The 24,078-nt window shown below is 44.3% G+C and overlaps 1 protein-coding gene and 1 pseudogene across 1 annotated transcript; one reads left to right on the forward strand and one right to left on the reverse strand.

The window, feature by feature from the left end:
• LOC102853270 overlaps positions 1–24,078 on the reverse strand; it is a 246,556-nt pseudogene that overhangs the window by 119,477 nt on the left and 103,001 nt on the right.
• On the forward strand, positions 5,697–11,970 carry LOC102850517 (zinc finger protein 615-like). The gene is made up of 4 exons (XM_006897321.1): positions 5,697–5,723; positions 7,615–7,741; positions 8,192–8,307; positions 10,672–11,970. The coding sequence occupies exons 1-4, from the start codon at positions 5,697–5,699 to the stop codon at positions 11,968–11,970; spliced, it is 1,569 nt and encodes a 522-aa protein (XP_006897383.1).

Genomic DNA, 24,078 nt, shown 5'->3' on the forward strand with positions numbered 1-24,078 from the left:
TTATTTATCCCACCTTAGTCTCCCTCCCAACACCTATGTCAGTCCTGTTTTACAACAGTGGCATCATGCAGTATTTGTCCTTTTGTGACTGAGCTATTTCACTGAGATATGGGCACTTAGGTTGTTTCCAACTCCTAGCTATTGTGAACAGAGCCGAGATGAACATGAGTGTGCATTTATCTGTTTGGGTGGCAGTTATGGTTTCTTTAGGGTAAATTCCCAGAAGTAGAATTGCTACGTCAAATGGTATTTCTGTTTTCAGCTTTTTGAGAAAGCACCATACAAGCCTTACATAGCAGTTGTACCATTTTACACTCCCATCAGCAGTGAGTAAGGGTTCTATTTTCTCTGCATCCTCGCCAGCATTTGTTGTTTCCTGTTCTGTTAAATTTTGCTATTCTTACTGGGGTGAGATGATGTCTCATAGTTGTTTTGATTTGTATCTCTTTTAAAGCTAGGGATTTTGAACATTTCATGTGCTTGTTGGCCATCTGAATGTCTTCTTTGGTGAAGTTGTGTTTTGGGTTTGTTTGGTTTTTTTTTTAAATTCAGATACTTTCCACAATTGGATTTTTGTTGTGAAAAGGCACTGATCTTTTGTTGTTTTTAAGTGTATTCTATCCAGTCAAAACCATCTCATCGCTGACTCTTCTCACCGGTTTTCAGAGACTGTAAATCTCTTGAGACGAAATTGTGCATCTTGCTCCCTAGATGGCACTCCTGAATTTGCTGGGAATTAGAAATATATGATTAGCAACCCCCTGTAAGTGCCATCCATCCCATCCCATTTTGCTACTACAAATAGCACTGCTTTGAAAATACTCAATTGTGCACTCCCACTCCTTGTACATGTCGCGTATGGAGGACTTCAATATTTTGAAATGTTTTGTATGATTTTTCTCATGCATCTATAGAAGATTACTCAATTTAAGCACTTGGAACAGCGACTCCAGCGAAATGATTTTCTGTTGCTACTTAGTGCTTTTTTAAAAATTTTATTTTATTTTATTTTATTATTTTTGTGTGCGTGTACCGTCAAATCAGATCTGACTGGTACAGGAGGAGATTGTCCCTCCTTCCCCGGCAGAGCATCTGGTGGATTCGAACCGTGTGCCTCTGGGATTGTAGTTGCAACTCCTTGCCACTAGGCCACCAGAGCTCCCCTACTTAGTGCTTTTTGTGGCTCATTTTGCAGAACAGGTTTCATAGTCTGTTGCTGCAGTTGGTGCATCAGTCTGTCTTGTTGTGGGTCTTCCTCTCTTTCGCTGATCATGTTTCCTAATGTTGAGATTCCTTTCCAAGGAGTAGACTCCAAACTACATTTCCCAGGTATGAGAGATGGAGCTTTGTCATTTTTGCCTTCAAGGTGCACTCTGTCTAGTCTCTCTCCCTGACATAGCTGTTTCGATTTTGGTAGTCAGTCCCTGGGACATTCAGGGCTCTAGGGATGAGCATTTCTGAAATTGACTGTGTAAAATGGGGGAGAGAGCAGATCAGAGCCAAAGGTATGACCTAGTTGGCTTACATGCTTTCATGAATGTGGTTACTTGAAAGGTGATTGTTGGGGAAAGTTAATTCTTCAAATAGAGATCATCCTGTGATGTAGTGAGTCCTTGGTTGCAAATGGCTTTCGTAGGACGTTGCCTTTGACTTTGTCACCGGGCTGCGCATGAACATACAGATAGAATGTGTTAGTCCCTCCAGCAAGGAGCTCGCTGGTTTTGTCATTCCACCAGGGTAGGTTCAGCAGCTGAAATTTAGAGTGTTTTCCTACCACCTGAGATGTAGAAAACAGTAACAAAAAGCTAGAAATTCTTGAAGCAGCCAAACCTCCAGGAGAGTATCAGCAGCCACACCTGAAACCAAAAACCTGATATGAGGCAGCAGTGAGCTGAGGCTGCTACGGCAGTGGAAACGGAGCTGAAGACTTTTGCCCAAGCTTACATGAGGCCTGACGTGTGTGTCTCTGTGTGTGTGTGTGTGTGTGTGTCTGTGTCTGTGTGTGTGTGTAAATGTAAATGTGTTAGTGGCAGCTCTAACAGAACTTTTATAAAACTAGACAAGCAGGGAGCTCTGGTGGCCTAGAGGCAAGGAACTGCAACTACAATCCCAGAGGCACACAGTTCAAATCCACCAGATGCTCTGCCGGGGAAGAAGGGATACTCTCCTCCTGTACCAGTCGGATCTGATTTGACGGTACACTCACACAAAAATAATAAAAATTTTAAAAAAAAAAGTAAAAGTAAAATAAAACTAGACAGGCACATATCAGAAGCTGTCCTAGTTGTCCCCTCGTTTTACGTTGGCTAATTTACCAGATGGAGGTCATTTCTGTTGTAAGGTGTGTGTAACCCAACCCTACGCCTGGTCTGAAGTTAGCTATTCAGCGGATTCCTTAGTAAATAATTTTTGGTCACTGAAATGTTGAGCTATGCTTTGATGTTGAGAAGAAACTCTCTGTTAAGACCGCCTGAGTTTGAGCTTCTAGGATCCAGATAAACCTCCCACCCTCTGTAGTGCCCAACTTTGCGTGTACCGGGCGTCTAGAAACCAGTGTGTTACACTGAAGCAGCTCTGTGAGACTCCGCATCCAGGGCTTGTTTTCCAAAGAAGAGGTTCAGAGTAGCAAAACTAGGCACCTCCTAGGCGGCTGCTGTCAGGGCAGGTTCTGAAGATGTAACCAAGCTTACAGTGCCAGGGCACCTGCTACCACAAACGTTGTAACAAATACACTTCAGTTACAAAGGGAAAAAAAAAGAAGCTGTCCTGTCTTAGAATGTGTATTCTGTTGCCAGTCTACGTTGTACCCTCTTACCTTCCCTGATAAACCCCAGCATCATAAGTGTGTTTCTGTGAAATCTAGTTTGCTATTCCAGCAGATGACTGACTAGAAAAATAGCATTCTTGTTAGAATTCGTAGAAAATGGGCCAGGCAGCACCCCCCGTGTTTATTGAGGCTTTGTTCACAATAGCAAAGAGCTGGAAACAAAGCAACTGCCCATCAACAAACGAATGGATAGAGAAGCTATGGTCTATTCACACAATGGAATACTACACCGCATTGAAAAACAAGGAAATGATGAAATATTGTGCAAAATGGGTGACCCTGGAGAACATAATGCTGAGTGAAATATCTCAGTTACAAAAGGACAAATATTGCATAGGACACTTGTAAAATGGGACTGACATTGAGGTTGAGGGAAGACAGAAAAGGTGAGGAATGATGTATATTGCATTGGAATAAATGAGGGAAAGAACTGTTTAATAGGGATATATGATTGGGTATTATTGTCATGACAGGAGTCCAGAATGAAGGCTGCAGAGTGGAGTGGAGTTGGGGGGGATGGATTGCATAACAATGAAAGAGTTTTTCTTTTATTTTTCAAGGAGAAGAATGAATTGGAGGCGGGGATGGGCAGGGATTAAAGTGCAACAGTGAATTACTGGAAGCCCTAAGCCTCTGTAAACTTTAATTAAAATTAATAAAATAAAAAAAGAAAAGAAAATATTCCTGGCTGCATGACCGTCATGCCTGACCTCACGGGCATTGGGTTTGTGTTGGTATTGTTGTCAGAGCACTTCCTTTTTGTGGAGTTTGTAGAGGTCAGCCTTGGCCATCCTTATGTTGTCCTTTCTCTTTGAACAACGAGATGACAGGATTTGTGTTTGTCTTTTCCAGGAACACCATCCATGGGAGTCTGAGATTTCTGAACAGGAATTAGAACTTCTCAAGAAAAGTCAAAGACAGAGCATCCAAGGTGTGGGAATATTCCCAAGGAGAGAAGAGGATGGTGAAGGCTCAGGTGACTTTTGCTGCTTTGTTTTTGGTAACCTCCTGTAGTTCACGGGTGTGGGTATTCTGTCATTGTGGGTCACAGAAGGTCAAGACTCAAAAGACAGGATCAAAGACAACGGGCCACGGGTTTTATTAGGCAAAATGGAAAGAAGGAACTTCCTCATTCTCCTCTTTGTTACAGGGCGGGCATGGCATACTTAAAGAAAGTCACATACACTTTTCGAAGAGTAAAGAAAAATAGAAAACATTGAACTAAATTATCTCAAATTATCCCAGCTCTGTGTTCTTTCTCTTAATCTTATTGCAAGAACGCAAATGGCTAAGTAAGTCTAATCAAAGACTGTTGATTAGAAGTGTGAAGCGAGGGGAGCTCTGGTGGCCTAGTGGCAAGAAGCTGCAACTACAATCCCAGAGGTGCACGGTTCAAATCCACCGGATGCTCTGCCGGGGAAGGAGGGGCAATCTCCTCCTGTACCAGTCAGATCTGATTTGACGGTACACGCACACAAAAATAATAAAATTTAAAAAATTTAAAAAAAAAAAAGAAGTGTGAAGCGTTCCAGAGGAAGTGTGGAGCCTGTTTGTAGCCCCCCTGCGTTCCAGGAGATCTTGTTAACAAGAACTCGTCTGGTGCACTTGACCCTTTAGGGGACAGAGGCTCAGATGATTGATTGCTGACAAGGCATAACTCTTAGAACTGGATCTAGGCTGTTTACAACCCAGATCCCCTGAAGGTCCCTTGTTTTCAAGCGTCTCAGGTGTTCCTGGAACGTGTCCAAGGCCAGCAGACCTTTTTATTGTCACTAAACTTCAGGGATGCTTCATTCTTCTGCCGTGATGGACGTGTTAGAACTTGGAGTTTATCTTGAGAATGGAAAGAGTCCCACGGAAGAGAGAAATACACAGCAATGTGCAAGTGTGCTTCCAGCCAAAAGACCAAAACAGTTTCAAACAACCTCCAGAGAAAAACGGGCAGTCCTTTCCTGAGAGAGTTATGAAGCTCCGATGCCCTCTTGGTAAGCAACCTGCCTACGGTACCTAAAGGCAAGAGATTTGAGGACATCACCTGCTCTGCTGGAGAAGGATAGGAAATCTCTTCCCATGTGATGTACTGGTTGTGAAAAAGCCCTGGATTTTGTGTTGAAACTGGACCCCTTATTGTTGGTGGGAGTACAACATAGTGCCACCACTATGGGAGGCTGTATGATAGTTTCTCAAAAAGTTTAAATAGAAATACCATTTGACCCAGCAATTCCACTCCTGTGAATTTACCCAGAAGAAACCAGAACTCCCACCCAAGCTGATATATGTACACCCATGTTTATTACAGCTTTGTTTGCAATAGCAAAGAGCTAGAAACAACCTAAGTGCCCATCAACACACGAATGGATAGAGAAGCTGTGGTCTATTCACACAATGGAATACTATGCAGCATTGTAAAACAAGGAACTCATGAAATATTATGCAAAATGGGTGACCCTGGAGGACATGATGCTGAGTGAAATATGCTGAGTCACCCATCATTATTAATGGATCTTAATTACATGGTTTTTTTTTTTTTTTATTTTTTTTATTTTTTTTATTTTGTGTGCGTGTACCGTCAAATCAGATCTGACTGGTACAGGAGGATATTGCGCCTCCTTCTCCGGCAGAGCATCTGGTGGATTCGAACCGTGTTTCTCTGGGATTGCAGTGCAGCTTCTTGCCACTAGGCCACCAGAGCTCCCCTTTAATTACATGTTTGATCGATTTGTGACTGCACACATTGGTAGAAGTCTTCTGTTTCCTCCTCTTTGGCTCTAGTTGTTGGTGCATGTATTTGAAAGGTCGTGGTATTCATTGGACTTCCTTGTATGTGTATGGTTAATTGTAGCCTAGCAATGCCTGTCCTGCAAATTCCATGTTCGAGGCCCAGCAGGAGGCGTGGGTTGGTTCCTCTCCAGTGTTCAAATTGAAGAGAAGTTTGTGCATATAACCCATCAAACTCCACAGAGGTCTGTGAAACGGAGAGACGTGAGAGACGAAGGAGAAGCAAGGAGAGAGAAGGGAAGCAAGGAACCTTCTCTAAGTGGTGACACCAGGAGATGTCTGGGGGCTCCGCAGCAGACCCAGTGACAACAGGGCTGCCAGGGCCTCAGAAGGAGTTGATGCCTTTCATCCCAGAAGAGGCCAGTGGCAGAGCGGGTGATGACATCCAAGAGCGACTCTGTTCCTTAGTAAACCGTTTATAAACCTCAGGAAAGTCTCTGTGGTCATCACAATGGATTAGTGAACTGACCAGAGCAGAGTGCTGGGAAAGGGACAGCTGTGTTGGAAATGGGAAAAAATGGTGGGTTGAAACAGATCCCCGTATCCTTGAAATTAGACATATTCTAAAAGCTAGTGCTGTTAACATCTATTCTTATTGTCGTTTCAGCATAATGGGAGGTAATTTCCCTATTAATATAGAGAAATGCACATTTGTGGAGTATACATATAGAACTATTATTGTATATATATATGTGAAAAGTTTTTAGCTTATCAAAAATATAGTTACTTTTGTGCACTTAAGAAAATTCCTTTTTTAAAAAAAATTTTTTTATTGTATTATTTTTACGTGTACCGTCAAATCGGATCTGACTGGTACAGGAAGAGATTGCCCCTCCTTTTCCAGCAGAGCATCTGGTGGATTTGAACCACGTACCTCCAAGAGGCTGGGCTCTATGAGGAGAATTGTGGCATCAGGATTGGTGGAAGATCTATTAACAATCTCCGTTATGCAGATGACACAACCTTGCTTGCTGAAACTGAGGAGGACCTCATGCACTTGCTGCGAAGGGTCAAGGACTGCAGCTTTCAGTATGGACTGAGGCTCAACGTCAAGAAGACAAAGATTCTCGCCACTGGACCAATTGGCAGTGTCAGGATGGATGACGAAGAGATTGAGAGTATTCACAGCTTCACTTTGCTTGGCTCCACAGTCAACACTCTTGGTACCAGCAGTCAGGAAATCAAAAAGCGTATCGCGATGGGAAAGTCTGCCGTTAGGGACCTCTCAAAGGTACTCAGGAGCAACAGTGTCTCTCTGGAGACTAAGGTGCGCCTGATACAGGTCATGGTATTTGCAATCACCTGTTATGCATCAGAGAGTTGGACAATGACTAGGGAGGACAGAAGGAGAGTTGATGCCTTTGAGCTGTGGTGCTGGAGAAGGGTACTGAATGTACCATGGACTGCCAGGAAAACAAACCGATTCATCTTGGAGAGGATTAAACCAAGCTGCTCCTTGGAGGCAAGGATTCTGGGGCTTCGTCTGACATACTTTGGACATGTTGCCAGGAGGGACGGGTCCTTGGAGAGGGACATCATGCTTGGGAGGGTGGAGGGACAGCGCAGGAGGGGAAGACCCTCTATGAGATGGATTGATTCGGTGACTGGGGTAATCGGGATGGGTGTGTCAGAGGCGGTGCGGTTGGCGCAGGATAGAGCAGGGTTTAGAGCTGTTGTGCATAGGGTCGCTATGAGTCGGAAACGACTCGACGGCACATAACAACAACAACAACCACCTCTGGGATTGCAGTGCAGCATCTTGCCACTAGGCCACCAGAGCTCCCTAAGAAAATTCCTTTTTACAGATGGCTGAATTAGTGAACATGCAAATTTAAAATACTGAGTAAAAGTCTTCTTTCTTCTCTAAGATGTCTAAAACCAACGCAAGTTGTGTTGTGTTGTGATGCAACAGCCTCCATGCAGGGAATGAACTCAACAGCCTCCTTCACATTTCATTCATAACCGAAATGGAAAATACGTCATCAGAGAGATTCCTTTTATTCTGACAGGAAGCACTGACATTCAGTGACGTGGCTGTGAAGTTCACGCGGGAAGAATGGGAGCTTCTGGACTGTGCTCAGAAGGCCCTGTACCGGGACGTGATGTTGGAGAACTACAGAAACCTGGTGTCCGTCGGTGAGGACAGTAATCCTGACATGAGTCCTTTCTCTCTCTGCTGCTGCAATCTGTGGAATATTTGTGTGCTTGGGAGTCGAAGGTTCTTACTCTACTCCTGGCCCTCGATCAATGGATATCATCTTTTAATTGTTACCATAAATCGCTTTTCTTTGTATCTTTTTTTTTTAATTTTTTTTTATTTCTGTGTGAGTGTACCGTCAAATCATATCTGACTGGTACAGGAGGAGATTGTCCCTCCTTCTCCGCAGAGCATCTGGTGGATTCAAACCGTGAGCCTCTGGGATTGTAGTTGCAGCTCCTTGCCACTAGGCCACCAGAGCTCCCTTTTCTTTGTACCTTTGATATTTTTCTTCTTGCATTAATTTCCCCCCGCCCCCCAATTAATATATTCTTTTAAAAACTTTTATTGTTTGGTGTGTCTAACATTGTCTGCTTTCCCACAAACAGGGTATCAACCTAAAAAACCTGATGCACTGACCAGGTTGGAAGGAGGTGAACAACCACAGATTAACATCCCTGAACATCAGAGAGAAAGCTTTTCAGGTGAGCGAGCAAGTAGCAGTGTGAGGAGGCGGCTCTGTACTTCTCACTCAAGTAAAAGAAGGCATCACGTCTGTAATCGTGTGTAGGAGTAAAGCTAAATACTTCTACGTGTCCATCCTCTCTTTGAGACCTTTTTCTTTCTAGGATATAAGTATATAGTCTTAGTAAGGAGAAGGTATCTGCTGGTTTGTCTACATTATTGTATTGGGTTTTGTGGTTTTTTGTTGTTTTGTTTTGTTTTTAAATTTAACCATTGTTTCTTTACTTCATCTCTTCCCTTTATCTTCTCTATTTCTGACTCCTACTTTTCTCTCACGGTTGTGATCTCTGTGAGTCAAGGTCTAGGGAAACCTTATCCTTCCATGATTTGCTTTGCTAAGTAATTTTCTTAATAGCCTCGTAATGTATTTGCATTTACAAAAAAAAAACAACAGAAAAATACTGTGATTTGTTTTCAACTTGTTCTTCTAAGGTTTTAAGTTTTTTATGCTTATTAGTTAATTAATAGTATTTGTCATTTGTTGTTCGTTAAGGTTTTGTGAAGTAAATGCATCTGTCTGGAATCAGTGAATATTGAGACGCCACAGACATTCTGATGTGTGTGTTATAAACTGACCTGTGTTTTACATTCTCTGCAGGGAGCACTGTGGCCTAGTGGGTAAGGAGCTGCGCTCAAAATCCAAAGGCAAGCAGTTCAAATGCAACTGCTGTTCCACAGAGAAAGGTGGACAGTCTCCTCCCATGTGACTCACCTCATGAGAAATTCCATTTGAGGGTCAGCTATGAGTCAGCTCCCTCTCCATGGCAATGAATCCTATGCTGTTGTTGTTACATGCCGTCCAGTCGCTTGCAACTCATGCGACCCTGTGAACAACAGCCCTAAACTCTGCTCTGTCCTGTGCCAACCTCACTGTCTCGGACACAGCTACCCCCATTACCCCAGTCACTGAATCAATCCACCTCATAGAGGGCCTTCCTCTCCTGTGCTGTCCCTCCACCCTCCCAAGCATGATGTCCCTCTCCACGGACTGGTTCCTCCTTGCAACATGTCCAAAGTATGTCAGATGAAGCTTCAGAATCCTTGCCTCCAAGGAGCAGCCCAGTTTAACCCTCTCTAGGATGAATCTGTTTGTTTTCTTAGCAGTCCATGGTATATTCAATACTCTACTCCAGCACCACATCTCAAAGGCCTCAATTCTCCTTCTATCCTCCTTAGTCATTGTCCAACTCTCTGACGCATAACAAGTGATTGCAAAGACCATAACCTCTATCAGACGCCCCTTAGTCTCCAGAGAGACACCATTGCTCTTCAGTACTTTAGAGAGGTCCCTAACAGCGGACTTTCCCATCACGCTACATCTTTTAATTTCCTGGCTGCTGGTTCCAAGGGTGTTCACTGTGTTGAGTCCTGTGTTAGAAACCATCAAATCTGTGTGCATGAGCCACACAGCATCTAGTCTTTTTCCTTCTCAGCTAAGCTCATGGCCATCAGCTGTCCTGCAGTGGACTTCTCAGGCTGTCATTCGCACGGACAATATTGCCCATCTTCCTAGGAGCGACTGGTATCCTAAGATGCCTATTTTTGGCTTCACCAAGCAATTCTCTATAGCTCTTTGTCTTAATCCTACAGTCATTTTTTTTTCTTCTGTGTGTGTGGTTTTTATCAGTTGCATCTGACCGTAAGTATACCTTATTTATACTCATGTCGAGATGTTGTTGATTTTGTTGTGTATCCTGGATTGGGACTGAGTCCTGCCTGACTCTATGACAGGTTTTCAGGGCCAGTTAAATTCACAGGAAGCGATGTCCATTCCTTAATCTCCTACAACAGTGGGCAGATTGAAATGAGTGCCTTTGGGATTGCAGCCCAGCTTCTTACGACTTGGTGACGAAATGTACACGTTGAAATTCCCCATTCTGCATCTCTCGCTTCTTCATTCTTTAACTAGATTCATTCCAGATCAGATGTTGGACATTCATTATCCTCTTCTTTCCTAGAAGTCCAGAACGTTGATGATCACCTGCTTGGGCTCTTGATGAAGTCTAATGAAAGTCTAATGAAGTCTAATGAAAGAATATTACACAGACCGGAACACAGTAACCTGGATTCATTGGAAAATACTTACCATCAGCACAAAACTAATTTTCATTTCCTAGAAAACCATGATGGGTATAAATTTCCTAAGAAAACTAGGAAATCCAGTACCACTTTACCCATAGTCCAGCAGAGACCTAGCAATCAAGTAGAACACTCTGCTGAGCTCAGTGGACAGAAGACCTTGCTCCACGGTGATTGTGACCAGTTTTGGACTGAAATGATTTTTTTTAAAAGCCAGAAACCAAGAGGCTCTAAGGCCCAACTTCACAGAAATCAGGCAACTCAGAAATTAAAGAAATCCCATGTATGTAGTGACTGTGGCAAAGCCTTTCGCAAGAAATCAGCTCTCACTGCCCATCAGCGAATTCACACAGGGGAGAGACCCTTTGTGTGCACGGAGTGTGGGAAAGGCTTCAGGACGAAGTGTTACCTCACTGTCCATGAGCGAATTCACACAGGGGAGAGACCCTTTGTGTGCACGGGGTGTGGGAAAAGGTTCAGGACGAAGTGTTACCTCACTGTCCATGAGCGAATTCATACTGGGGAGAAACCCTATGTGTGCGGGGAGTGTGGAAAAGGCTTCATCATGAAAGGTTACCTCACTATCCACCAGCGAACGCATACTAGAGAGAGACCCTATGTGTGCCAGGAGTGTGGAAAAGGCTTCTTCAGGAGGCATAAACTCACTTTCCATCAGCAAACTCATACTGTGGAGAGTCCTATTGTGTGCAGGGAGTGTGGAAAAGGGTTCATCACAAAAGCTTACCTCATTGTCCATGAGCGAACTCATACTGGGGAGAGACCCTATGTCTGCAGCCAGTGTGGAAAAGGGTTCATCGCGAAGGGTGAACTCAGTAGCCACCAACACACACACACTGGAGAGAGACCCTATGTGTGCGGGGAGTGTGGAAAAGACTTCATCACGAGGCATCAACTCACTTTCCACCAGCGAACTCATACTGGGGAGAGTCCCATTGTGTGCAGGGAGTGTGGAAAAGGGTTCATCAGAAAGGATCACCTCAGTGTCCATCAGCGAAGTCATACTGGGGAGAGGCCCTATGTCTGCAGCCAGTGTGGAAAAGGGTTCACCAGTAAGGGTGTACTCATAACCCATCAACGAACACATACTGGGGAGAGACCCTATGTGTGCAGGGAGTGTGGTAAGGGGTTCATCACAAAGTGGGAATTAACTGTCCATCAACGAACTCACACTGGGGAGAGACCCTATATCTGCCCAGAGTGTGCAAAAGGGTTCACCACAAGTAGTCACCTCGCTGTGCATCAGCGGATTCATACCGGGGAGAGACCCTATGTGTGCGGGGAGTGTGGGAAAGGCTTCATCTCAAAGAGTGAACTCACTATCCACCAACGAATTCATACTGGGGAGAAACCGTATGTGTGCAGGGAGTGTGGAAAAGGGTTCACCATGAAGAGTGACCTCACTATCCATCAACGAACACACACTGGAGAGAGACCGTACGTGTGCCAGGACTGTGGAAAAGGCTTCATCAGAAAGGGTAAGCTCGTTGTCCATCAGCGAGCTCACACTGGGGACAGACCCTATGTGTGTAAAAGAGAAAAGTAACTGTGGAAAAGGGTTCTTCGTGAAGTGATCCCTCAATGCCTATCAGCGAACTCACTGGGGAAAGGCTCACTGGGAACAGGGAGTGTGGAAAAGTGTTCAGTAAGAAGATAATGCTTATTTGTCATCCGTGAACTTATTGAAGAGAGACCGTTTATTGACAATGATGTTGGTACAGACCACAAGGAAAAGGTCATTTGTCCTAGTGCATCAAAGACCACACGGAGAATGCTTCCCAGCATCCATACTCTGTGTAATCCTTTGATGTCATTTCAGGCGAGCCTTTAAATCTTGTGCTAGTCAGAATACTCTTGGTTCTCTGCAAAAACCAGGAGCCGTGATGACACGGTGGTTGAAACACTAAGGACTTTTTTTTTTAATTATTACTAATGTTTTGTGTGCGTGTACAGTCAAATCAGATCTGACTGGTCCGGGAGGAGATTGCCCCTCCTTCTCCAGCAGAGCATCTGGTGGATTTGAACCTTGTACCTCTGGGATTGCAGTGCAGCTTCTTGCCACTAGGCCACCAGAGCTCCCTGAAACACTAAGGACTTTTATGCCACCCATTCTTTCTCCTGAGAAAGAGGTGGCAGTTGCCCTCAATAAAGATGACAGCTTTTGAAACATTTCTGTCCTTGTCCTGTTCTTCTCTCAGAGTCTAAACGCACCAAAAGCGATGAGTTTGGGGTATTTTGCATTCACTAAAAAGCTTTCTGTTCTGTAGCTATGCAGATGGGGCTGCCGGTATGTGCTGTGACACTCTTACACTGGGTTCATCTTTCCGAGTATCTTTCATAGACAAGGATTAACTCTTATTCCATCTGATGTATGTATTGTATCACGGAGAGAGAGAGGATGGAGTGAGTGCCTGGTTCACCCTGCTTGAGGCTTATATAAGCTCAGAGGCCCTCAGTACTCACCCCTTTTTAGGATTCTAATTTTCTTGGGTCACAACATCTAGCTTCACCATGACTGACAGCATTCAGGGTCCTAGCACATAGCTCTCCAGTCTGCATGAGCAGCTTCCATACCTATAGTCATGTGAGTCATTTCCCTGATGAGTCTGAGTCTCTTGGAGATTTTCCAAGAATTTTCCAAGATTTTCCAGGCTCTTGGGAAGTTCTCCTTGCCAGACGGCAGGAGCATGGTGACGGGAGCACAGGAATCGTGGCAGGCTTTTGGAGTCGACTGCTTTTCCGGGACTGTGTTTGACGTGCAGGTTTGCTCTGTCCCTGGAGTGAGACTAGCCAGCCTGGGCCTAGGGTTTGAACCAGGAGGCGGCCTTAAGCCCAAAGGCAGCTGGGAAAGAAGCAGCCGTGTTGTTCGTGGTTTGGCTGGCTCCTCCCAGGCTCTTGGGAAGTTATTATAACCGGTCTGCTACTAATCATAGTGGAATAAATTATCAGAACAATTGGTGGGGCAGCCCTGATGGCCAAATGGCGAGAAGCTGCACTGCCATACTGAACACTTGCAGTTCGAATCCACCAACTGCTCTGCTTGAGAAGGATGGGCAGTGTCCTCTTTGCCAGGCGAATCTGACTCAGTGGCACATAACAAAACAATTGGTGTTGGAAGAGTAGAGTTTCATGCAAAGGTCTAGACTCTGTAATGTGTCTTTGGAGAATAAATAGAGTACACAAAAGAATAAAAACCTTTGGTCTCTGGTTGGGTTGAGCAAAGTCCATGAATTAATGCAGGTCTTAAGGTTGCAGTCACTTAACCAAAGGCAAAAGTTACTTATGGGAAGTGAAGTTAGTGGGCTCAACTCCTGAGAGGCTGGGTCATTTGATAAATGCAGTGAAACAAGGTAATAAGAGTAAAAATGACAATTCCTTGGTTTTTGCTAAGAGTAATGGCTGCATATGCAAACAAATACAGGAACTATGATGGCCTGTTGTCATGTGTGACTCAGTGACTTAATGAATAATGTCTCTGACCTTGCCCTATCCTGAGCCAAAATCACTGTCTCTAACACACCTACTCCATTTCCTGTGTCATTCCGTCTCATCCAGGGTATTCATCTCTTGTACTGACCTTCCACCCTTTCAAGCCTCATGTCCTTCTCCAAAGTCGGATCCCTTCTGGGAGCATGCCCAAAGTATGTGAGACGGAGCTTCAAAATCCTGATACTTGTTTACTGGCTAATTCTTCCTGGAGAGAAACTGTATAAATGCTGTGAATGTGGTAAACGCTTTATCGAGAAGTCAAAAGTTAGTAGACACCAGCAAAGTCATACTGGGAAGAAACCCTATACATGCAGGGAATGTGGAAAAGACTTGATGAGAAAGAATGACCCTCATTGCATCAGCAAACTGCCGTAGGCGAGAAATCCTATAAATGTGAATGAATCTGTGAAGCAGGAGTCATTTTCCAACAGGGAACACACACTGGGAAGAAACCCTGTGTGTGCACTGTGGGGAAAATGTTTCATTCAGAAGGGACACCATATTATTTATAAGCGAACACATACTAGAGATATATGTGTTCAATTGAGTGTGGAAATGGTTTCAGTCAGAAGGAATATGTCCCTGAACATCAGTGAACTAGTGGAGAGAAGCCATGTATATGAGTTGACCCTGGTCAAGATTTCATCTGGAAGTCACACCTCACTATACACCAGCGCAGCCATATTGGGAAGAAAGCTTGTATCTATAAGGAATGTGGAAAGGGCTTCAGCAGGAAGCATGACCTTATCTTCCCTGAGCGTGCAGTACTGGAGAGAAGCCTTACAAATGTGAATATGGTAAAGGATCCATGCAGAAGGGGACTCTCACTATCCACCAGTGAACACTACTGGACAGAAACTCCATATATGAAGAAAATGTGGAAAATGCTTCATCAGGAAAAAGTGAGCTCACTTTTTAACTGTGAACTCATGTTTATGTTGTTCTTATGTGCCGTCGAGTCGCTTGCGACTTATAGCGACCCTGTGTACAACAGCCCTAAACTCTGCTCTGTCCTGTGCCAATCGCACTGTCTCTGACACTCCCATCCCAATTATCCCAGTCACTGAATCAATCCACCTCATAGAGGGCCTTCCTCTCCTGCGCTGGCCCCCCAACCCCCCAAACATGATGTCCCTCTCCAAGGACTGGTCTCTCCTCACAACATGTCCAAAGTATGTCAGACGGAGCCTCAGAATCCTTGCCTCCAAGGAGCCACCCGGTTTAACCCTTTCCAGGACAAATCTGTTTGTTTTCCTAGCAGTCCATGGTATTCTCAATACTCTTCTCCAGTACCACAGCTCAAAGGCATCAATTCTCCTTCTATCCTCCTTGGTCATTGTGCAACTCTCTGATGCATAACAAGTGATTGCGAAGACCATAGCCTGTATCAGACGCACCTTAATCTCCAGAGAGACACCATTGCTCTTCAGTACTTTGGAGAGGTCCCTAACAGCAGACTTTCCCATGGCAATGTGCCTTTTAATTTCCTGGCTGCTGGTGCCAAGACTGTTGACTATGGAGCCAAGCAAACTAAATCTGTGTACAATCTCAATCTCTTCACCATCCATTCTGATGCTGCCAATTGGTCCAGTGGTGAGAATCTTTGTCTTCTTGACATTGAGCCTCAATCCATATTGTAGGCTGCAGTCCTTGACACTCTGCAGCAGGCGCTTCAGGTCCTCCTCAGTCAGTTTCAGCAAGCAGGGTTGTGTCATCTGCATAACGCAGGTTGTTGATAAATCGTCCACCAATCTTGACCCCACATTTCTCCTCATAGAGCCCAGCCTCCCGGATAATCTGTTCTGCATATAGGTTGAAACGGTATGGAGATAGGTGAACTCATAATGGGAAGAAATCCTCTAAATGTGATTGTGGTAAAGTGTTAATCCAGAAGGCAGGGTGCCGTATACACCAGAGAGCACATATTGGAGAGACACCCTGTGTGTGTACGGAGTGTGGAAAAGATTTCAGTCAAAAGGAAAAGCTAGCCACCAGCAAATTCATACTGGAGAGAAAGCCAATATTGACATGTATTTGGTACAGTCTTCAAACAGTCTTTCTTTATAGTATATCAAAGGTTTCAGAGAGGGAAGACTTGATTTCTTTCCTTCCTTCCTCCCTCCCTCCCTCTTTTATAATTTTTTTTCCATTTTGCATATGTACCATCAAATTGGATCTCACTGGTACAGGAAGAGATTGCCTCTCTTAAGCAGAGCATCTGGTGGATTCAAACCACGTACCTCTGGGATTGCAGTGCAGCTTCTTGCCACTGGGCCACCAGAGCTCGCCTCTATTCCTTCTTTTCATTTGCAGTTTATTACATCCGTTGAAAAAGAATCCCAGGACTTTTCTTCCTGTGTGTTTTCATCTTGGTTCCCCATGGTCTGTGATGCCAGCTGAGGTTGTCTGTACAATGAAACCGAACTGACATGACACGAGCAGATTATCCTGCCACTTTCCTAGCTCGTTGAGCTGCACATCAAATCTGGGGTGATGGCGCCACACTTGTTTCACATGCCTGTGAGGCTGACAGCAATTTTCCCTGTTCTGTGATCATCAGTGATTTCAAATCCGCCAACATAGCCATGCTTCCTCATCACGGTCAGGAAGCTAACTATGACTTTGGAGCTCGGCCTGATAAGAAGCTGGCATTTGCCTCTCTTCCCAGCATTGTTGATGCTCTTGAGAGGGTCATCCGGGAAGTTCAAGCACACCATTATTGTGGCTGCATGGAAAGATGGCGGAAAGAGGAAGACTTGATTTTCGTACAGTAAATGTGCAAACTCTTGTCCCCAGAGGCCAAGTCTTAATAGACATTCGAAAATTCATGTGCTACAAACCCTCTCAGTGCAGATTTGTCAGAAAACCTTCAAGATGAATCAAGAGCTCTCTGGGAATGATCTCATGAAGGTGAGACATCATATACCTGCCAGGAATGTATAGAGTATTGCCTCCATTTCTCATTTTCATTCATGTCAAAGAAAACACAAAAATATAAAAACGTGTGGATTCTGCCCAGAAAGAAAGCCGTTCAGTAGCATTCTCACCTCTCCATAGCAGTGCTGCCTGCAGGAGAAAAGCCCTGTTGACTCAGTGACTGTGCAGATGTGTCCAGTTGCAGCTCTGACCTCAGTAAACATCATTTCTGGGTGACTAATTAACAAACATCCATAGAACAGTGGTCTCTATGTGTGCTTTATTATTCTTTTTTATCTCCTCCTCTACAGGTTCTGATTTTAGTGAGTCAGCGGCTCTTGTTACCTCATTCCCCCATTCTTTTGTTTCCCAAGTATTTTTCATAATAAACCTCTTTTTTTCGTTTGCATTAAAAAAAAGGTTATGGATGGTCACGAGATTGAAATAGTTAACAGTTTTAGTTTGCTTGGTTCCACATTTAACACTCTTGGTAACAGCAGCCAGGAAATCAGGGGACAAATTGCATGGGAAAAGTCAGCTGTGAGGGACCTCTCAAGAGTACTGAAGAGCAACGACGTCAGGCTGGAGAGTAAGGTGCGCCTGATCCAGGCTATGGTTTTCGAAATTACATGCTATGCATCAGAGAGTTGGACAATGAACAGGGATGATAGAAAGAAAATTGATGCCTTTGAGCTGTGGTGCTGGAGAAGAGTCTTGACTATACCATGGCTTGCTAGGAGAACAAACAGGTTTGTCCTGGAGAGCATGAAGTCGGAATGCTCCTTGGAGTCAAGGATTCTGAAGCTTCGTCTGACATACTTTGAGCAAGGAAGGACTGGTTCTTGGAGAGGGACATCTCAAGCTTGGGAGAGTGGAGGGACAGCACAAGAGAGGAAGACCCTCAATGAGATGGATTGATTCTGTAAGTGGAATGGTGGGAATGAGTGTGTTTGAGATGGTGAGATTGGGACAGGATAGAACTGCGTTTAGGGCTCTTGTACACGGGGTCGCTATGAGTCTCAAGTGACTCGATGGCACATAGTAACAACAAAGACAGACCTATTTGTTTTCTTGGTGGCCCATGGTATGTTCAGAACTCTTCTTCAGTACCACAGCTCAAAGGCATCAATTCTTTTTCTGTCATCTTTAGTCATTATCCAGCTATCTGAAGCATAGCAAGTAATTGTGAAGACCATGTACTGGATCAGGCGCACCTTAGCCTTTCAGATTGACGTTGTTATTTCTCAGTACTCTGAACATGTCCCTGACCGCAGATTTACCTAATACAGTTTGTCTTTTGATTTCCTGACTGCTGGTTTTTTTGTTAGAAGCTCTGGTGGTATCGTCAGTAGGAAGTTACAATGCCAACTCAAAAGTGGCATCAGTCTGGTGGTTGGTATCTACCACTTGCTCTGAGGAAAATGATGGGCTATTTCCTCCTATGTCATTTCAGCCTCAGAAAATCAGCTGGAGGGTCAGCACTCAGGCAGTTAAGTCTGGACACCAGTGAGATTTGAGCTGAAATCAAGGACACCAAAATCTGCATTTCTCTGTTATTTAAAATATTACCTTTTTTAAAGTTTTAATTTTTTTTAAAAAAATTATATTTGTGTGTGTACTATCAAATCAGATCTGAATGGTACTGGAGGAGATCGTCCCTCATTTTCCAGCAGAGCATCTGGTGGAATAGAACTGTTCACCTCCGGGATTACAGTGCAGCTTCTTGCCACTAGTCCACCAGAGCACACCTATAACCAACTTTGTTTTATATGAACTTCTTTACACTCTGACTCATTGAGATGATTTTGTTTTACCAGCAAATTAAACTTTAATGTTATATCAAAGTTAACGAAAGTTAGAGTTACACTTACTATGGGTTTTTCCACTGTAGAGCCACCTCCCATGAAGATGTTTTTTTAATATTCTTGTTTCTGTTTGAGATGGTACAATGATTCTTATTCACTTGTCTCTTAGAAATTAGAAAAAGCTTGATGATCATATGCTCGAGTATTCACAGATTGGCTACAGAGTAGATGGGGTGGAAGAATGCTCTAAATAAAATGAACTGGAAATCACCTTCATTGGTAGAAAGAAATGTCCTTTTCATTTAAACAACAATTTACCTGAATAAGCTGTGAAAACAATTGCGTCTTGAATCGATCAGCACAGAAGCTGGAAAATAAAGAACTCTGCTGGCTTTGACAATTTAGGAAAATTCTGTCCATTTCAATCATGAGCAATTTTACGCTGGAGTGAAACTCTGTAAAAAAAAAAAAATCCCATAGGACCAAGTCCCAGGTCATTGAACATCAGAGAAGTTAAAAAAAGACGAAGAAGCAGCAGTAATCGCATGTGTGCGGTGAATGTGGGGCTTTCACCAGGAGATCTTGGCTGGTGAATCATCAAATCCTCCCCCCTGGACAGAAACCATAGCGATGCAGCGTCTATAGGGCATCCTTCCTCAATTTGGCTGCATTTCCCTGGCCATCTCTTTCACTCTGAGATGGACACCTCAATATACCATGTCTCCAAGTCCATTTCAGCCCTTAGAGCCTCCTCCTTCCCACCCCTTTTCAGTCAGAAGCTATTTGTGGATGACAGTTCACCTAGTTCCCCTTTTACTCTTTTGAGGAATCATCTCTGTAATAAAGATCCTTGACATACAAAAGTCCAGTGACCTGTTTTAAAAAATTAATCTCTTTTTTTTTTTCTTTTTTCTTCCTTTCTATAAAGTTTGAGCCCCTGAAAATCTATTCTTTTGCATAAAGGTGGAGGATACAGGCCACAGAGCCAGGACTGCCCTTCAGGGTTTCCGTAGCTACGTGATAGGCTGCTTTCTGTACGGCAAGTAATGCAATATGGCGGCCCCCATTGTGTCGGGGCTAGGGCGCAGGCATATTTCCTGCTGGCGCCGTACTAGAAAAGCCGAGGTTCGCTTGGTCTAGAAAATTACACCCTCTCCGGGCACCGTCAAGTGCTGTTTACAGGATTTTAGAGATTACAGAATCAACTGTAAATTTCTGCCATTTTAAAGTATTCAGCTAATTAAACATACATACTTTAAGAGTGTTAATGTGTTTGAAATTGAGCTGTTGGCCATGATGCTTGGACCTGTCGAAGCAACGTCGCGGCCATGTTTGGCGTTCGCGGGGGCGCCTAAGACTTTTGGTCCTCGAGGGCCACCATAGACATACGCGTTGTCTATATGAAGAAGTTGCCCGAGGCTGTCTGTCAGGGAGTCTTCGGCCAGAGAGAATCCATTGCGGACTCGCCAGCAGGTTTTCGCGGGCAGTAAATTGTAGGCGAGCAGCTGGGGGCCCACCTTTGTTTCGAGAAGCAGGTAATGGATTCAGATCGCCTACCTTTGGCTTGACAGCTCGATTCCTTTCCCCTAAATCACCCCAGCGCCCATGAAGACATTACAGGGAGGTAAAAGCAACTTTCTGGAATTCTGGGTGGTGCTGAAAAACCAGATCTATAACCCACAGTGGTCGGGGTGCGTTTCTTTTCTTGAGATGGGGCGACATAAATGTGTGGATCTGACTTAGGACTTGGAATTCCCGTGGGAAGCGCGGGGGTGGAGTCGCTGGGAGGGGAAGGAGGAGCAGTTGGGGGTGGGGGGTGTCGAAGCTTCCAGGCTCGCAGGTGGGGGTCTCACTCCTGTCCTGGATGTTTATGGATCGCTCTCGGCTTTGTCAGGGTTCCAGGTGGCATTTCTGCACGCATGCAATGTCTAGGTTGAGGAGTAAAACTGACTCCGTGAAGTTGGAGTCAGGAAACAAGAGAGCAAGAGCGGCATCCGGTCCAGTTTGTTGTTGGTAACAGAGTGAGTAGGCTGTGTCTGTGGTCTGCAGGCTTCTGAGCACGAAGCTTGGGAAGATCGGAGCCCACCCACCCCCACTCCACCCCGAGCCCTGGCTGCTGGCACAGAGGGTGGTGCTCAGATTACAAACCGGGGTGTGTGGCTGACCTGTAACTTCAGGAAAAGTGAAAGAAAAATCATCAATAGCCCCAGACTGACTTCTGTCAAGGGAAAATCTGACTTGCTGGTACCTTGTAACCTTTTCAGTGCGGCGCCAACCTTTCCCTCTCCCCTTGTGACATTTTGTACTTCCTGCAGGGGCCACAGAAAATTCAGATTGTATCCATAATTTAAGGTTTATCAGAGAAGTGCAAGAATCTTTAGTTGTAACCTGTCTCTCTCCCCTTGTGACATTTTCTACTTCCTGCAGGCGCCACACAGAGTTCAGATAGTATCCATAAGTTAAGGTTTATTAGGGAAATGCAAAGCTCTTTCGTTGTTTTTGATGTGTATTCCATTGAGTCAGCACTGATTCCTGCTGTCTGTCCGTCCCTGTTTTAAGAGACTGTAAATGACATGGGAGGAGATTTGCTCATATTTCTGAGGAGCCGCTGGTGGATCTGGGAGGGGTTAGAAGAAAGCCTATAAAATCCATCCATCGCATCACGCTGGCTTACTTTAATAGTAGAGTTTCACAGGAGCACTCATTATAGATTTATACGTTTGATTTCGTAGTCTGTGTTTAATATTCTTCTGTAATTAGAGATGATCCACAGGTCCTTGTGTTTGTGTTTTTTAAAGTGAATCCAGAGGAATGTGCTTCCGTTTATATTAGGGCTTTATGTGGACTGTTGAAAAGAAAATGTTTCCTTCCTGAAACAGAACAGCTCACTTGAACCCCAGTTTGTAGATGCCACACTGGTTGGTTGTTTCTGTGGTTGTTTCTGTGGTTGTGTTTTTTGTTTGTTTGTTTCTTTTACTTTTCACGCATATATCTGATTGTCATGTGTCATTGTTAGAAACATTGGGGTTTGTTTTTTTTAACCCACATTTATGCAGATTCTGAATCTCAGAGTGGATTGCCCACAGATGTAAATTGTTCTGACTTACCTGGTAAAGGCACAGTCACCTGTATTGAGGGCCTTGGGTTGAGAAAGGTGCCAGGAGTGGCCGTAGCACCTGGGCCCCAAGGTGGTGGACGCCTCTCACTGGATGTTCCCTGAAGCCTTAAAATCCAGCCCCCTCAGTAGTAACAGAACTACTTCAGTTACTGCAGAAGAATAAGAATACTACGTTGTTGTTGTTTACAATGACTCCCCTAGACCATTTCCCTTGACTTTGCAGGGCGTTGGGAGGGAACATGGAAGTGGGCTGTGCTAGTCCAGCAGGGATTGCCTAGTTTCAGTTGCTGGATCTAAAAGAAGCAGTTTCACTGGCAGAGTTGTAGGAACTCTCACTACCAACAATGACAAAGAAATAGAGAATGCAGCACATGCCCTCGGGCGCAAGAGACTCTCGGGCCAGCCAGCCCTCCAGGAGAGCACCAGCAGCCACCACTGAGGACCTGAGACCTGGCGTGAGGCTGCAGGATGCAGGAGAGAGGCCTTAATGTTCAGGGTTCAGGGAAGCTCTTTGACACCGGCCTGAAGCCGTAAGGCCGAAGGGTGAAGAGGCTGCAGGTGCACTGCCCATGCTCTCTCGACTGTGGCCAGTCTGAGTTGTAAGTTGTTGACTTCCTTAGTACACCCTCATCGTGAAGGTGGATTTGTGAGGTCTGCAGAGGTGTTTTATTTAGATTTCAGAGTCAGTAGAGTAAGTAGGATGGTCATTGGATTGAGCTGGGAACAGCGAGAAGTATCCGGGACTTGTCTGAACCCATGGTAATTGATTTTCCGGGGTGGATACAGTTGCCAGAGCTGATCCCCCATGTGGACACAGTAGAGGCCAGAATTGGCTGTCCGTATGCCGCTGACCTCGCTGGTTTTACAAAGCAGTTGTTGTTTGTTCTTAGGTTTCCTTGAGTCGAGTACAGCTTATAGCAGCCCTGTGACCAGCAAATGTGAAGCGTGTCCTGTCCAGTGCCACCATCACCATCTCTTTTTTTTCCTTTTTAAAATTATTATTAATTTTAGTGAAAGTTTACAGAGACTTTGGATTTCCATTCATTCATTGCTGCACTTTTCTCCCTAGCCACCCCTTGCCCCGGTTTGCTCTTCTCTTTGAAAAGTGATAGAAAAATTCTTTCATTGTTATGCAATCCCTCCCCCCAAGTCCAGTCCACTATGGAGCCTTCGTTCTGGACTCCTGTCATGACAATAATATCTAATCAAAAATCCCTTTTAAGGGAGCTCTGGTGGCCTAATGGCCAGAAGCTGTACTGCAATCCCAGAGGTATGCAGTTCAAATCCACCAGATGCTCTGCTGGAGAAGGAGGGGCAGTCTCCTCCTGTACCAGTCAGATACGATTTGACAGTACACACACACACACACACACACACACACATTAAAAGAAAAATATTTTTTAAAAAAAGAATTGCTTTAAAAAAATCCCTTTTAAACAGTTCTCGCCATCATCTGTTTCAATGAATTATACATTATTTATCCCATGTTTCTTAGTCTCTCCCCAACCCCGATATCAGTCTTGTTTTACAACATTGACACATGCAGTATTTATCCTTTTGTAACAGAGATATTTCACTCAGCATAATGTCCTCCAGGGTCACCGACTTTGTATAATATTTCATGAGGTCCTTGTTTTTCAGTGCAGCATAGTTTTCCATTGTGCAAATATACCACAGCTTCTCTACCCATTCGTTTGTTGATGGGCACTTAGGATGTTTCCAACTCTTTGTTATTGTGAACAAAGCCGCAATAAACATGGATGTACATATGTCTGCTTGGATGGTGGTTATGGTTTCTTTAGGGTAAATTCCTAATAGCGGAATTTCTGGGTCAAGTGGTATTTCTGTTTCCAACTTTTTGAGAAAGTGCCAGACTGCTTTCCAGAGTGGTTGCACTATTTTGTACACTTCCACCAACAGTGAATAAGGGTTTCAGTTTATCTACAACCTCACAAGCATTTGATGTTTGCTGTTCTGTTAAATTTTACTATTCTCACTGGGGTGAGATGATATCTCATAATTGTTTTGATTTGCATCTCGCTGAGAGCTAGGGATTTTCAGAATTTCTTCATGTGTTTGTCGGACATCTGAATGTCTTCTTTGGTGAAGTGTCTGTTCATATCCTGTGCCCATTTACCTTTATATTGTTGAGGTGCATTGTTTGTTTTTTTAATGTTAAGATGCAATTCATATTGAAGGCTGCAGTGTTTAAACTTTTGTGGCAAGGTCTTCAAATCCTCCTCACTTTCAGCAAGTAAGATTGTGTTATCTACATCTTGAAGGCTACTGATGAGTGTTCCTCCTGTCCTCTTGCCCCGTTCCTCTT

This window comes from Elephantulus edwardii, unplaced genomic scaffold (assembly GCF_000299155.1).
Source record: "Elephantulus edwardii isolate Elephantulus edwardi_28Jun2011 unplaced genomic scaffold, EleEdw1.0 scaffold00208, whole genome shotgun sequence".
Classification (NCBI taxonomy): Eukaryota; Metazoa; Chordata; class Mammalia; order Macroscelidea; family Macroscelididae; genus Elephantulus; species Elephantulus edwardii.